The sequence below is a fragment of the Martes martes genome, assembly GCF_963455335.1.
Source record: "Martes martes genome assembly, chromosome: 9".
Taxonomy (NCBI): Eukaryota; Metazoa; Chordata; class Mammalia; order Carnivora; family Mustelidae; genus Martes; species Martes martes.
The window spans coordinates 14,315,415-14,329,823 of record NC_137896.1 but is presented as its reverse complement, the minus strand read 5'-3'; the positions used below and the strand labels follow the sequence as shown (position 1 = coordinate 14,329,823).

At 43.8% G+C, this 14,409-nt stretch overlaps 1 protein-coding gene across 1 annotated transcript; it reads left to right on the top strand.

Annotated features, from left to right (window-relative positions):
• Nucleotides 1-245: 245 nt before the first annotated feature.
• WFDC10A (WAP four-disulfide core domain 10A) lies at nucleotides 246-1,351 on the top strand (the record flags this gene model as incomplete). The annotated part of the gene is made up of 2 exons (XM_080814734.1): nucleotides 246-336; nucleotides 1,203-1,351. The coding sequence occupies 2 exons, from the start codon at nucleotides 246-248 to the stop codon at nucleotides 1,349-1,351; spliced, it is 240 nt and encodes a 79-aa protein (XP_080670860.1).
• Between the last annotated feature and the right edge of the window lie 13,058 nt (nucleotides 1,352-14,409).

Below are 14,409 nucleotides of genomic sequence, written 5' to 3'. Positions count from 1 at the left end.
GTAAATTATCTTATAATTTAAAATGTAGGAAAAAATGTTTGCAAAGGATGGGATTAGTCATGTGAGAGCAGGAATCCTCTGCAGAAGCCCAAGTCCCACAGAGAACAGGCTGTATTAAGGGCAGGCAAAGGGGAGGAACAGGGCTCCTTGTTTGGCCAGTGGAAGCAGGGAGGAGCCCAGGATAACCACCCAGCTCTCCAGGGAAGTCTGTGCCAGACTGAGAGCTCTCCACTCTGGTCAGAGGCATGCCAACCCAGGCTCTGCTGCTCCTCCTGCTCCTCTGTGAGCTGCTGCTGCAGGCCCAGGGAGGGCACCGGAAACCGAGGACGATGCAGAGTAGGTGATGGACTAGGGGACAGGGAGGAGAAGGGGGCCAGGAGGGGCTGTATCTCTTCTGAGGAGGACCTGGGTATTGGAAACTTGCAGCACATCCTGCTCAGACCAAGCACTATGTGGGGGAGGAGGAGAAACTATGTCTTTTGCTTCTCTATTCCTAATACCCAGACACAAACACCACATACAGTGGTGAAAGGTACATCATGGGCTGAGAGTCACATGGAGAAACCAAACAACTGTTCTTAGATTTCTGCACATATGTGACACGTTACATCCACAAATGTTGGTGGGAGTAGGTGTAGAATGAAAGGACCGTGGGAAAGCAAGTTTTGGGGTGTACAAGGTCAAGTCAAAGTTATCATCGGAGAGACCAGGATGGTGGCAGTGGAAGGGAAACAGTGCGAGTGGTAAAACCTGGGAAGAGGCAAGGGCCCTGGAGAAAGTGACAGTGACAGGAGAGAGGGGGCAGAGTGGCAAGTCACCTTCCTCTCTAGAGCCTGCAGATTCTGGAGAGTTGAGGGGGTCTGTAGGATGTCTAAGTCTCTGCTGAGTTCTCAGAGTGTAGATTCAATGGGAGGCATCACCAAGGCCATGACTAACATGGGAGACAGGGTCCTGATTGCAGAGTACCCAGAGGGCCCGGGAAGGCCAGGTATTGAGATCTGTTGAGGAAGAGTCAGGGGTTAAGGATTTAAGATACTACCAATCACCACAATTGAGTGAAGGGCAGAAAGTGATTTCCCTGAAAAGTCCAAGAGTGTCATATGTGGGACCTGGGTTCTGGGGTCTTTGGGAGAGGCTTTAAGCTTGAAGGGAGTGCTCTCAAGGGATCTGGTTGCACTGACCCTGTTCCTGCTCTGTTTCAGAAATAGAGCTGATCAAAGAAATTGAGGTCTGTGAAAAGCATACCAACATATATATGTGCAGACGCCCCTGTGAATATCACCAAGATTGTCAAGCAAATAATATATGTTGTTCAACCTTCTGTGGGAATATTTGCATGAGCCTGCAGTGAGTGGGTGAGAGGGCTGGGCCACTCCCCCAAACTTCTATTCATGCCAAGGCATGGGGACTTCAGAACCCAGGCAAGAGGATATCAACAGGAATGCACCCACTCCACTGTCTGAACTATTTGTTCCTGTCAAATAAAACAGAACAAATGTCCACAGACCTGCCTACTTTAGTCCCAGTGCTTGTGATCATTGAGGACCCTGTTCAGACCCCAGAGGGCCCCCCTCTCTGGGTCCAGGTCTCTGATCTCTCTCCCCTTGTCATTCTTCTGTATTCTCTCTCCTGTTGGTCCCTGCACCACTGCCAAGTCCCGGAGGCCCAGCCTCATTGTTGATCTGCTTACTGAGCCAGTATACCCAGGGGAGAAACTTCTCATGTATGGTATCTCCCCATGCTAACCAGAGCATTCCTCAGCCTAGGGTCAAAAGGGCCGAGTTAAACGTGAGGCAGATGGAGGCTAGACCCTGGTCACAGAGTAGGGGGTCCCCAGGGAGGCCTCTTCTTAAACTTGTCCCACCCTCACCCCATTCTTCCCATTCTCCTGTGAGGTTCAGATTACAGTCCCTTTACAATGAAGAAAACCAATCCAAGGGAAGTGGCATGCTTAAAGCAAAAGAGAGTGAGAGGTCATGATGAGGCTAGTGGAGGATGTTTGTCTGGACCCTTGGTTTGCTCAGCACCTAAACTCAATACTTGCATTTCAGATAATTTCCAATAGTTCCTTAATTAGGCACCCTGGGTTTGTCCTGACACAAACTACTACCAGAGGTGGCAGCGGGGCACACTTTGTGGGTGAAGGCATCAGTATGGACCCACTTGTGAGTATGGGGGCAACCAAAGGATGGAAATGAGGCGGGAATTGACCATTATCATGGTGTATGAGATGCAGAAGATACTTCTAGAGTCCTCCCATGTGCACTGACATAGAAAAGTAGCATGGCTGGAGCATGAAAAGAGAATAATGACTGCAGAAGGAATGACAATCATGAGGCTATGTGTCTGTCAGACAGACCAGCCTGATCAACAATTCTCCACAGGTTGAAACTTGTCTTTTTGGACACCCAGGTCATGGCAGAATTTACAGGTGCTCCCTTCTCTGCCTGCATGAGAGTCAAGGCCTTGCCAGGGTCCCCACTCCTCCACTCGACCTACCATGGAACACACAGCTGTTCCATAGGACAGAACACGGAGTGCTGGACAGTCAAACACTCCTCCTAGTTAAAGCATTCTAGGCATAGCTTCCGAGTCCACTGGGGCAGGGTGGAGTGTCCAGAGAGCTCTGTGGAACACAGGCCAGGACACCAGTTATTATGATGGAGAAGAGCAGCTGCTTCCAGTAGAATTCATGATTGAGGGGCTCGTGACAGTGGCAAGAAATATGTCAGCTGGCATCATGGTGTACCCACATAGTAGGGAGCACTGGTTGTAGACGTGGGAGGTCACTCTCTATGTGGGCCCTGGGAAGTAAACTTGCCTCTCTTAATAGTCTCTCCCAGGGTGTTTGGGGCCTGGCCAAGCCCTGGGAAGATGCTTGCAGAGTCAGGCTATGTGCGGAAGCACTCCTCCAGAGCATGCCCTTACCACCCACCTGTGTCTGCTGATGTCTATGCTGATGGTTGATCATAATCTCTTTCCTAAGGTCTACTGGTCCAAGTGCTGGTTGATGGTGATCTTCTTTCCTAAGATCTCCTGGTCCAAGGGCAGATCCGAGGAGAGATGGAGAAGCTCCTCTGATACCAGGAGCCCTGGAATGCTTCTGAGGTGGGCCAGAGGCTCTGGCCTGAGAGAGGCAGGTTTCCTCCTCTGGGCAATTCTTCACTGATGCCCAGCAGAAATCACTGGACTGGAGTAACACTGCACACCTGCCTCCAGCAAGACCTGCCTGCCTCCTGGAGCTCTTCCCACTTGACTCCATGGACTCTTGCTTGTGGCTCATATCATGATCTCAGAGTCCTGAGATAGAGCTCACCTCAGTCTCATGCTCATCAGGGGGTCTTCTTGGGATTTTCTCCCTTTACCTCTTGCCCTCCCCCTGCTCAGTCTGTCTCTCTCTCTCAGAGAAATAGGTAAATCTTTTTAAAAAATGCAAAAAACTGTGGCTAAGCAATCACTAGGATTTCTAGAGAGTTCAGGAATGGGGACTATGAGGGCAGACACCAATAATACAAGCTTACAGTTTTAGAAGAACACATAGGCACATTACGGATCAAAAATATGTATGCAGGTATTATGTATATGTGTAATGTGTGTGTGTGCATGTATGCATATAATCATATAAAATAATATGTACATACACACAATAATTGTTTATATGTATACATAAATCCATATCCTTATATGGGCATGTATATATACACATCTACATGCATATATAAACCTGTCTGTATATATATGTGTGTGTGTATATGTGTATGTGTGTATATATTATGTATCTATACCTGTATGTGTTTATATACATATATATGTGTATATATATGAATGTGCTTATATATGTATGTGTATATGTATATGTATATGTGTGTGTCTGTATAAAATATAGAGAGAGCAAAAGTAAGAGCAAAGGTGTGCTGTTTTCCTAAATTCTACAAAGCTTTATTGCAAACCCTTCTGAATGATCCAGAACAAAGTGTGGCAGAGATCCTGGGAGGAATCTCCTTGGCACTCTCAGTGACTGTGCTCCTCAAACAGACCACTACGGAATCCCAACATCTGAGCCAGATGCTGGGCAGGGCTGTGACAGCCCTGCAAGAAACATCATTTTCCAACCATAGAAAGTTATGACTTAGGAATCCACAATTCAATCATTTTAGGTGTGGCACCTTTTGCAGTCCCCATCAGAGTTCCCTTCCATTTGCTCCCACATCTTTGTATCCAGGTCCCCAGACTCTACTTTTTGTCTCTATACAGTCCACTCTCCTCAGTCAAGTACCCAGAATCCTGACATATGTTTCCCACTACTCAATACATCCAGTGGACCCTGGGGGAAAAAATCATTGTACATGGACATCTCCAGGCAGTGTATGAAATATTCCTGGACATAGAGTTTGGAAGAAGGAGGTCTGCTCCTTGGGATCCCTGGCCCTTGCCCACTTGACTCTTCTTTTTTTCTAATAAGCTCCAAATCATGGGTATGAGTGCTCTCTACAATGCTCTTCTCTGATATTTGGTGGGAAAATCCCCTAGCCCTCAATCCACAAACTTGTACCAAGATGTTGGTGCTGGCCGTCTGTCTTTCCTAAACTCCTTCCTACTCAGTCTCTTTTTTTTTTTTTCCCAAAATCCTTCCTACTCAGTCTCTTTTTGGAAACCCCCCAGGCATTTAGGGGAAGATGGTATTATGCTTTAATTAGCAAGAGAGAATCAATACAGGGAAGCTGTTGAGTGGGACCTTATCAGCATGAGCAAGTCCAAGGCAAATAGATATACAAACTACCCTTTAGTCTACCTATGGATAGACTCATACACGTCTGATAGACTCAAGACTTAGGTCTGTTTGTGTGGCCAGGACTGTGATAAGGTATACAGTGTTCCTCCTAGCTTAGGAGGATGTACTGCTCATATCAAAGAAAATCCAACACTTTGGAATGGGAGAGTGTCAAAGGAAAGAGTCTGTGATATGACCAACAGGAACTTCCTGGGCAGAACTTACAGATCAAATCATCATTAAGTTCAAGGCCTTTGAACTTTGTTTTTCTGTTCCTCTGCCCCTGGTGAGAGACCACAACCTCCTCTCCCCATCGCCAAGTAAGAAGAGGCCACATAAAAGAGCTGTCAGCCAGCTTCTGCAGACACTTAACTCAACACCTTGAAAGGTTAAGTATGGGCAAGGGTCTGGAGGCATGAGCTTTAATTTGTGGCTTGTTTGGATGAGTTCCCTGCCCAGGTGGTCTCAACACTATTTCTGTGAGATGGAGATTGTTGTTTCTGGTGTTCCAATGAGAAAATTGACAACGAGGTGACATACCTGCCTGAGGTTCCACAGGTAGAAGGGGCAGACATGAAACAAGGTACCAGTATTCCCGACTGTAAGTCTCATACTTTCTCTTCTTTAACATTATCTGGGAAGCCCAGGATCCTGAATTCTGAGGGGAGCAGTCCTCCCGTGTCTATGTGATGCCTCGGGGTCTTGCTGTTGTCTTACACTCTACCTCGAGATGACCAAAGAATTCACGCAGAATTCTGTAGTAGTACCCAGCCTGGGTATGGTTATATTTCTCTTCCCTGGTTCAGTTAGTGTACCTGAGGTGTGCAAAGAAGGGTATTGGGCATCCCCAGGATCTTAAGCACCCTTTAAGGGCAAGTAAGGAACTCAGAAAACTGGACTAAGAGTAAGGCCTTTTTTTTTTTTCATTGAATGAATCTCAAAGTTCTGGAAAACTTAGATCTAGAATGATATTTTTAGGTCTAAATAAATAGCTTCATGGATCCCATGGCTTTGGATTTTCTGGTTCTGGCAGTATGTGCCAGTCTTCCACCTTTTTTTTTTTTTTAAGGATTTTATTTATTTGGCAGAGAGAGGTCACAAGTAGGCGGAGACGCAGGCAGAGAGAGAGGGGGAAGCAGGCTCCCCGCTGAGCAGAGAGCCCAATGCGGGGCTCGATCCCAGGACCCTGGGATCATGACCTGAGCCGAAGGCAGAAGCTTTAACCCACTGAGCCACCCAGGAGTCCCTACCCATTACCTTTTTACCCCCTCCTCCCACCTCTGTCCCCTCTGAAACCCTCAGATTGTTTCCCAGTGTCCATAGTCTCTCATGGTTCCTCTCCCTCTCTGATTTCTCCCCCTTTGGATTTCCCTCCCTTCCCCTATGGTCCCCCCGTGCTATTGATTATGTTCCTCATATGTGTGAAACCATATGATAATTGTCTTCTTACACTGTTGGTGGGAATGCAAGCTGGCGCAGCCACTCTGGAAAACAGTATGGAGGTTCCTCAATATGTTAAGAATAGAGCTACCAGACAACCCAGCAATTGCACTACTAGATATATACCCCAAAGTTACAGATGTAGTGAAAAGAAGGGGCACATGCACCCCAATGTTCATAGCAGCAATGTCCACAATAGCCAAACTGTGGAAGAAGCCAAGATGCCCTTAAACAGATGCATGGATAAAGAAAATATGGTACATATATACAATGGGATATTATTCAGCCATCAGAAGCAATGAATACCCACCATTTGCGTCGACAGAGATGGAACTGGAGGGGATTATGTTAAGTGAAGTAAGCCTTCCTCTTTCTTTGTGCAAGGTTCTGCCCAGGAATCCACACCATCCCAGTGTATGTTCACCTTCACCCAGCTACCTCCTACTTTGTATCCTCATCTGTAAGTGGATGACAGAGCATCTGCTTTACTCATCTGTGTTGCTATGCACTGCTGCATTCAGAGGATAATAAGAACACTCTGAGCCAGGCTCAAAAACTGGGTATTATGCCACCTCAAACTGTCTTTCTGGGGCAAACAATGTGAGTGACTTATAGGATTTCTGACAACCTACCATGCTCAGAGGTAGTTCACCTTTGGCCTGGAGCTTCACCAATTAGGTTGTATCCTTTGGTAAATATTGCCCAATGGTAAATGAAGTCTCAATACCTTCACTTGGTACTTTTCCTTCATCAAGACACTCTAAGGCCTGCTGGCAGGGTCATGAGCTCTGAATGGAGAAAGTTGGAGAACAGATGTAAGCATCTAAGGTGGAAGCCCCCTATCCCTATACTTTGAAGCATTTTAATCAGAAACAGATGCTGTATCTTGTCAAATTTTTTTTGCATTAATTGCAGAGGACCATGTGTTGTTCTCTCTTCTCTTATTGATTTGTTCTATCACATTGATTGATTTGCAAATGTTGAACCACACTTGCATCCCAGGGATAAATCCCACCTGGTCATGGTGGGTAATCTTTTGAATGTACTGTTGGATCCTATTAGCTAGGATCTTGTTGAGAATCTTGGCATCCACATTCATTGAGGATATTGGTCGGAAATTCTCCTTTTTGATGGGGCCTTTGCCCAGTTTGGGGATCAGGGTAATGCTGGCTTCATAGAAAGAGTCTGGAAGTTTTCCTTCTGTTTCAATTTATTGAAACAGCTTCAGAAGAGTAGGTATTATTTCTTCTTTGAATGTTTGGTAGAATTCCCCAGGGAATCTGTCAGGTCCTGGGCTCTTGCTTTTTGGGAGGTTTTTGACCACTGCTTCAATCTCTTTATTAGATATAGGTCTATTCAGTTTGTCAATTTCTTCTTGATTCAGACTTGGAAGCTCATAGGTTTCCAGGAACGTATCCATTTCTTCTAGGTTGCTTAACTTACTGGCCTATAACTATTGATAATAATTCCTGATGATTGTTCCTATTTCTTTGGTGTTAGTCATGATCTCTCCCCTTTCATTCATAATTTTATTAATTTGGGTCCTCTCTCTTTTCTTTTGGATTAGTTTGGCCAGTGGTTTATTGTTCTTATTGATTCTTTCAAAGAACCAGCTTCTAGCTTCATTGATGTGTCCTACTGTATCTCTAGTTTCTATCTCATTGATCTCTGCTCTAATCTTGATTATTTCCCTTCTTGTGCATGGGGTGGGCTTAAATTTGTTATGATTTTCCAGTTCTTTAAGGAGTCTATCTGTGAAAAACCCACAGCGAATATCACTCTCAATGAGGAAAAGCTGACAGCCTGCCCTTTGAGATCAGGAACATGACAAGGATGCCCACTCTGGCCACTGTTTTTCAACATAGTGCTAGAAGTCCTAGCAACAGCAATCAGACAACAAAAAGAAATAAAAGGTATTCAAATTACCAAAAAAGAGTCAAACTCTCTCTCTCTTTGCAGGTGACATGACACTTTATATGGAAAACCCAAAAGACTCCACCTCCAAACTACTAGAACTCATACAACAATTCAGTAATGTGGCAGGATACAAAATCAGTGCACAGAAATCAGTTGCTTTTTTATACACTAGCAATGAAAATATAGAAAAGGAAATTAGAGAATCAATTCCATTTACTGTAACATCAAGAACCATAAGATACCTGGGAATAAACCTAACCAAAGAGGTGAAGGGTCTGTACTTGAGGAACTATAGAACACTCATGAAAGAAATTGAAGAAGACACAAAAAGATGGAAGGCCATTCCATGCTCACGGATCAGAAGAATAAACATAGTTAAAATGTCTATACTGCCCAGAACAATCTGTACTTTCAATGCCATCCCGATCAAAATTCCACCAGCATTTATCAAAATGCTGGAGCAAATAATCCTAAAATTTGTATGGAACCAGAAGAGACCCCAACTTGCTAAGGAAATGTTGAAAAAGAAAGCATATGTTGAAAAAGAAAAACAAAACTTGGGGCATCGCGTTGTGTGATTACAAGCTTTACTACAAAGCTGTGATCACCAAGACAGTATGGCACTGGCACAAAAACTGACACACAGGCCAGTGGAACAGAGTAGAGAGCCCAGAAATGGACCCTCAACTCTATGGCCAAATAATCTTCGACAAAGCAGGAAAAAATATCCAGTGGAAAAAATACAATCTTTTCAAGAAATGTTGCTGGGAAAATTGGACAGCTATATATAGAAGAATGAAAGTTGACCATTCTCTTACACCATACACAAAGATAAACTTGAAATGGATAAAAGACCTCAACATGAGGCAGGAATCTATCCAAATCCTAGAGGAGAGCATAGGTAGTAACCTCTTTGACATCAGTGGTAGCAACTTCTTTCAAGACATGTCTCCAAAGGCAAAGGAAACAAAAGCGAAAATGAATTTTGGGGACTTCATCAAGATCAAAAGCTTCTGCACAGCAAAGGAAACAGTCAACAAAACAAAGAGGCAACCCACGGAATGGAAGGAGATATTCACAAATGACACTACAGGCAAAGGGCTGATATCCAAGATCTACAAAGAACTCCTCAAACTCAACACCCAAAAAACAGATAATCACGTCAAAAAATGGGCAGAACACATGAACAGACACTTCTCTAAAGAGGACATACAAATGGCTAACAGACACATGAAAAAATGTTTGTCATCACTAGCTATCAGGGAGCTTCAAATCAAAACCACTCTGAGATACCACCTTACGCCAGTTAGAATGGCCAAAATTAACAAGACTCGTAAACAAGAAGTGTTGGAAAGTATGTGGAGAAAGGGGAACCCTCTTACACTGTTGGTGGGAATGCACATTGGTGCAGCCACTTTGGAAAACAGTGTGGAGATTCCTTAAGAAATTAAAAATAGAGCTTACCTATGACCCTGCAATTGCACTACGGGGTATTTACTTCAAAAATACAGATGTAGTGAAAAGAAGGACCGTCTGTACCTCAGTGTTCATAGCAGCAATGGTTTCAGTTGCCAAACTGTGGAAAGAGCCAAGATGCCCTGCAACAGATGAACGGATAAAGATATGGTCCATATATGCAATGGAGTATTATGCCTCCATCAGAAAGGATGAATACCCAACTTTTATATCAACATGGAAGGGACTGGAGGAGATTATGCTGAGTGAAATAAGTCAAGCAGAGAGACTCAATTATCATATGGTTTCACTTACTTGTGGAGCATAAGGTATAACACGGAGGACATTAGGAAAAGGAAAGGAAAAGTGAATTGGGGTAAATCAGAGGGGGAGATGAACCATGAGAGACTGTGGACTCTGAGAAACAAACTGAGGGTTTTGGAGTGGTGGGGAGTGGGGGGTTAGGTGATTCTGGTGGTGGGTATTAAGGAGTGCGTGTATTGCATGGAGCACTGGGTGTGGTGCATAAACAATGAATCTTGGAAGACTGAAAAAATAAAAATTTAGTTAAAAAGATGGAAGCCCCCTCAACATCTGTTCCCTCACATTTTAAAGACTCTCTCTACCTTTGCTTTCTCTCCAGAGTCCCCTTCTCTTATTCTTCTTCTCAGGTCTCCTAAAACCAACCTGCTCAAAGTCAATATGTCCAAGATTCACATGCCTAATTCTTGCTTGTTTCCAGCTTCTAAATTTCACTTCTTCTGGAAGGAGAGTAAATTTTCAAAGCCCCTTTTGAAAATTTTGCACCTTTTAAATTGTCTCTTGCAGGACAGTTGCTTTTGAGCAGAGGAACTTTGGTTGATTCTTCTAGACCAGCATTGTCCCTACAGCTTTCAGGGATGATGGAAATGTTGTATGTCTGAGCTGTCTAATACAATAGCCTCTAGCTACATGTGGCTGTTGAATGCTTGAAATGACTAGAAGCTGAATTTTAAATTTAATTAAAATTGTCACACGTGGGTAGTGGCTACCATATTGGACAGTGCAGAGGAGGCTCTTCTGCTTGGTGGAAAATGTCTGAAGAAATATAAAGTCTTTCAGGGAGAAGAAGAATCACTGTCTATGACTGTGTAATTTTATGACAATGGAATTTTACTCTTTCCTTGGACTCTTTTTTTTCTTTCCTCTTTGGTTTTAGGATGGTAAAGCAACAGATAAAGACTAAAGGGGACAGATGAGAGAGTCTGGGAAATTTGTGTGGTAATTAAGGCTCCTCCTTCCTTGTGCCACCTTCCTCCACCCCTCAGCTGCCAGTTGTCAGCAGGGTATATCTTCTTCTGCTTCATTGTTTTCTCCTTAACAATTAATGCCATCTATGGGGAAGTGATTATGATATTGGTAGTTGAATTGTTGGCATGACTTGTATGATGTGATCATATTATTTTGTCTCTCCCACCTGCATATTTTATTCAGATTGGTTAGTTGTTTCCTCATCTCTTCAAGAAAACTTAGATAGGTCTCCAAATTTTGTGTGACTCTTCAGTCACAAAATATTAACTTAATAATCAAATGTGCAGGCCCATATTATTAGCCACAACTCCACAACTATTGAGAACTGTGGACTCTCACCTCCCTCAGAAGCTCTGGTTGTGGAAAAGGGTCAATATCTCCATCTTGGGCTCTTTGTGATTCTATTCCTTGACCCCCATCTGGCTATAAAAAGTTTCTGTCTTGGGCACCTGTGTGGCTCAGTTGGTTAAGCATCAGCCTTCAGCTCAGGTCATGACCCCAGGGTCCTGGGATCAAGTCACATATTGGGCTCCCTGCTCAGCAGGGAGTCTGCTTCTCCTTCTCCCTCTGCTGTTCTCTCTCTCTGTATGTCAAATAAACAAAATCTAAAAAGAATGAAAAAAAAAAAAAAGAAAGAAAGAAAAGCTTCTGTCTCCTAAGTAGTAGAAGCAGGAAGAACCAATAAGTAGGAGTGGGACAGTTCTCACACAGTACATACTACCATAAGCTGGCTTGGTGCTTCTGGCACTCTTTTCTGGGAGATTTTAAGGGTTCATTGTAGACAGAAAATGGCACCTGGCCATTTACAATTCAGATGTGCTCCAACTGAAGCTCTCTTCTTTGGTACTAAAAGCCACTTCAGAGCCTTAGTCATGACTTAATGTCTACAGGATCCTTGCAGACTTCTGGAGATGCATAGTAAGCTTTACGAGTAATACCCACAAAGCCTTTTATCCCAACTTGGAATTAGAAGATAGCCTCCCCCCTTCCTCCCTCCCAGCAACTCATTCAGTGTTGGATCATCTATTTAGATGGGAGGTTTAAGAGTCCCCTGACAAGTTCTTGACCATCAACTTTCTCAAGTCCTATGTAGTAACCCATCTCACATAACTCACTCTGGAATCTCTCTGGTACTCTGACCTAGGGTCTGGACTAACACTTCCATTATATTGTCCTATTACATACGTTCTTAAGTAAACAAATCAGGACACCTGATGTGTTCTATTATTTGAAGTTCATAAATATAATGAATACAACAAAAAAAGGGCATACATACACTGGTTATCCCTGGGAGTGGAACGCCTAATGCTGATCCATTTCCTTTATGTATTTTTGTTTGTTTGTTTTTGACAAATCATACAAGCTGAAGATTTATTGCTTTTTAAAAATTTTTTATTGTGTTATGTTAGTCACCATAAAATACATCATTATTTTTTGATGCAGTGTTCCAAGATTCATTGTTTATGTACAACACCCAGTGCTCCATGCAATATGTGCCCTCCTTAATAGAGCACTGCATTTTCAAAAGAAGTAATTTTGCAGAGGAAGTGCCATGTAATTTGAGGTGGGGAAGTAGCCTGAGGAAGCCAATGGCTGGCTTGATATGTTGTTAGGTGCCAGAGGGTGAAAAGGAAAAGTAGGAGAAAGAATAACCCAATATTCACCAGTACTTTCTCTCTCTCTCTCTCTGACCCTCTTCTCCTTAATTCCTGTTCTACCTATAGTGGCATTGGGAGAAGACCTGTCTTCTGCTCAACCCAAACTCACAGAGAGACAACCATGAAGCCCTGGGTTCTCCTACTTGTCATGCTCATCTATGGGGTTGTGATACTTCTGCCTGTTCTGGGAGGCCTCAAGAACAAGACTTTTTGTAGGTGGTATGACACAGGAGGAGGGAACTCTGCCCAAGCCTGGATGTCTGGTGTAAGTGATTCTGGGATCACCTTTCCTGGATCACAAACCTCCTTAAAACAGAGACATCCAAGAAAGATTTCTGTTCCCAATGTGGTGTCCCTCTGTGCTCTCCCTCTGAGCTCTGACAGCAATAAGGGGTATATAGAAAGGGAACATAGCTTAGTCTGTAAGTCGATCCCATAAGCTAGCAAGAAATAATATTTTCCAATGTTAGACTACCTTAGGCAAGGGAAACACCAACACTGAGCTTTTCCCTGAGCCCATATTTTCAGATCTCTGTGCCTTTGTTGAATACCAAAAGGGCAATATTATTTACTTGGAAGGGAAGAACTTTTTAGAATATGAAAAAATGGATGGGGCACCTGGGTGGCTCAGTGGGTTGAGCCTCGGCCTTCGGCTCAGGTCATGATCCCAGGGTCCTGGGATCGAGCCCCGCATCGGGCTCTCTGCTCAGCGGGGAGCCTGCTTACCCCTCTCTCTGCCTGCCTCTCTGCCTACTCGCGATCTCTGTCAAATAATTAAATAAAATCTTAAAAAAAAAAAAAGAAAGAAAAAATGGAAAAGACAAAAAAGGGATCCTTAGGAGTCAAAGTTTGGGGTCAGATGATAAAATGGGGATAATGAAAGGAGGGTTATGGGCCAGTGAAAGAGATGGAATTTGGAGAGTTTGAGTGCCTCAGTGGTACAAGCATGGAAGCAAATAGACAAGGGGAAAAATAGGTACCCATCCTCTAGCTCAGTTTTCCATTCTGTAAATTGGGTATGGAAAGTGGAACTAGATAATATTGCCATTCCTGAAATCCCACGTCCAGTGAGAGTAGACTTGGTGAGGTGGTACCATAGATGTTGAGGCTGTTTTGGGTCCTATCTTTAGGGAGCTTGGGGAGGACCCCAGGTCTGTGGGACATGTGGAAAGAGGGAAGACATGTGATGTAAGAAGGGTCTCCTGTGAAAAGACACAGCTTGAATTCAAGACAAGGATTTTCTTAAAATGCAGAGAAATATTTTGTTTGTGACTTTGAGCTCAGGTTTCAGAGCTTAGGGATTTTTAAATTGAGAAGGATTTCTTTTCTAACTTGAAGGTGGATGGATCTGCCAATCTCTACCATCTCAGTTCCAGTTGGAAGAACAGTTACTGAGCAGTGCTGAGTATAGCTTTTATTAAAGTATTGCAAGACGAGGTGCACTAAATTACTGGAGTGCTTGTCTCCCAATCATACATGTTCCTGGACCTTCTGTGGAAACGACTACTTGGACAATAAGTGAATTGGTTGGAGTGAGAAGGTCGGATATGGACATGCTTCCTCACTACTGGTCACCCTCATTCAGAAGCTGTGACATGGAACAGATATACCAAAATCCTGGTCAAAGAAACAGGCAGCATAAGGCGATGTCCTCCTATCTCCATACCTAGCTGCCATTCAGGGCAAAAAACCCAAGACACCAATATGGGGGGGGGGGTTCCACTCTCCTTCCTTTGCTTTCACTCAGTTCCCCCAAAGGGTCACCCATTAGTTTGTTCATCCCTCCTTTGTCCAAGACCCTAACTATTGCCTCCTTGGTCTGGCGTCTCCTTTGGCCCCTTGTCTCAGGCAGGCCCAAAGAGACCCTGTCTCCACCTA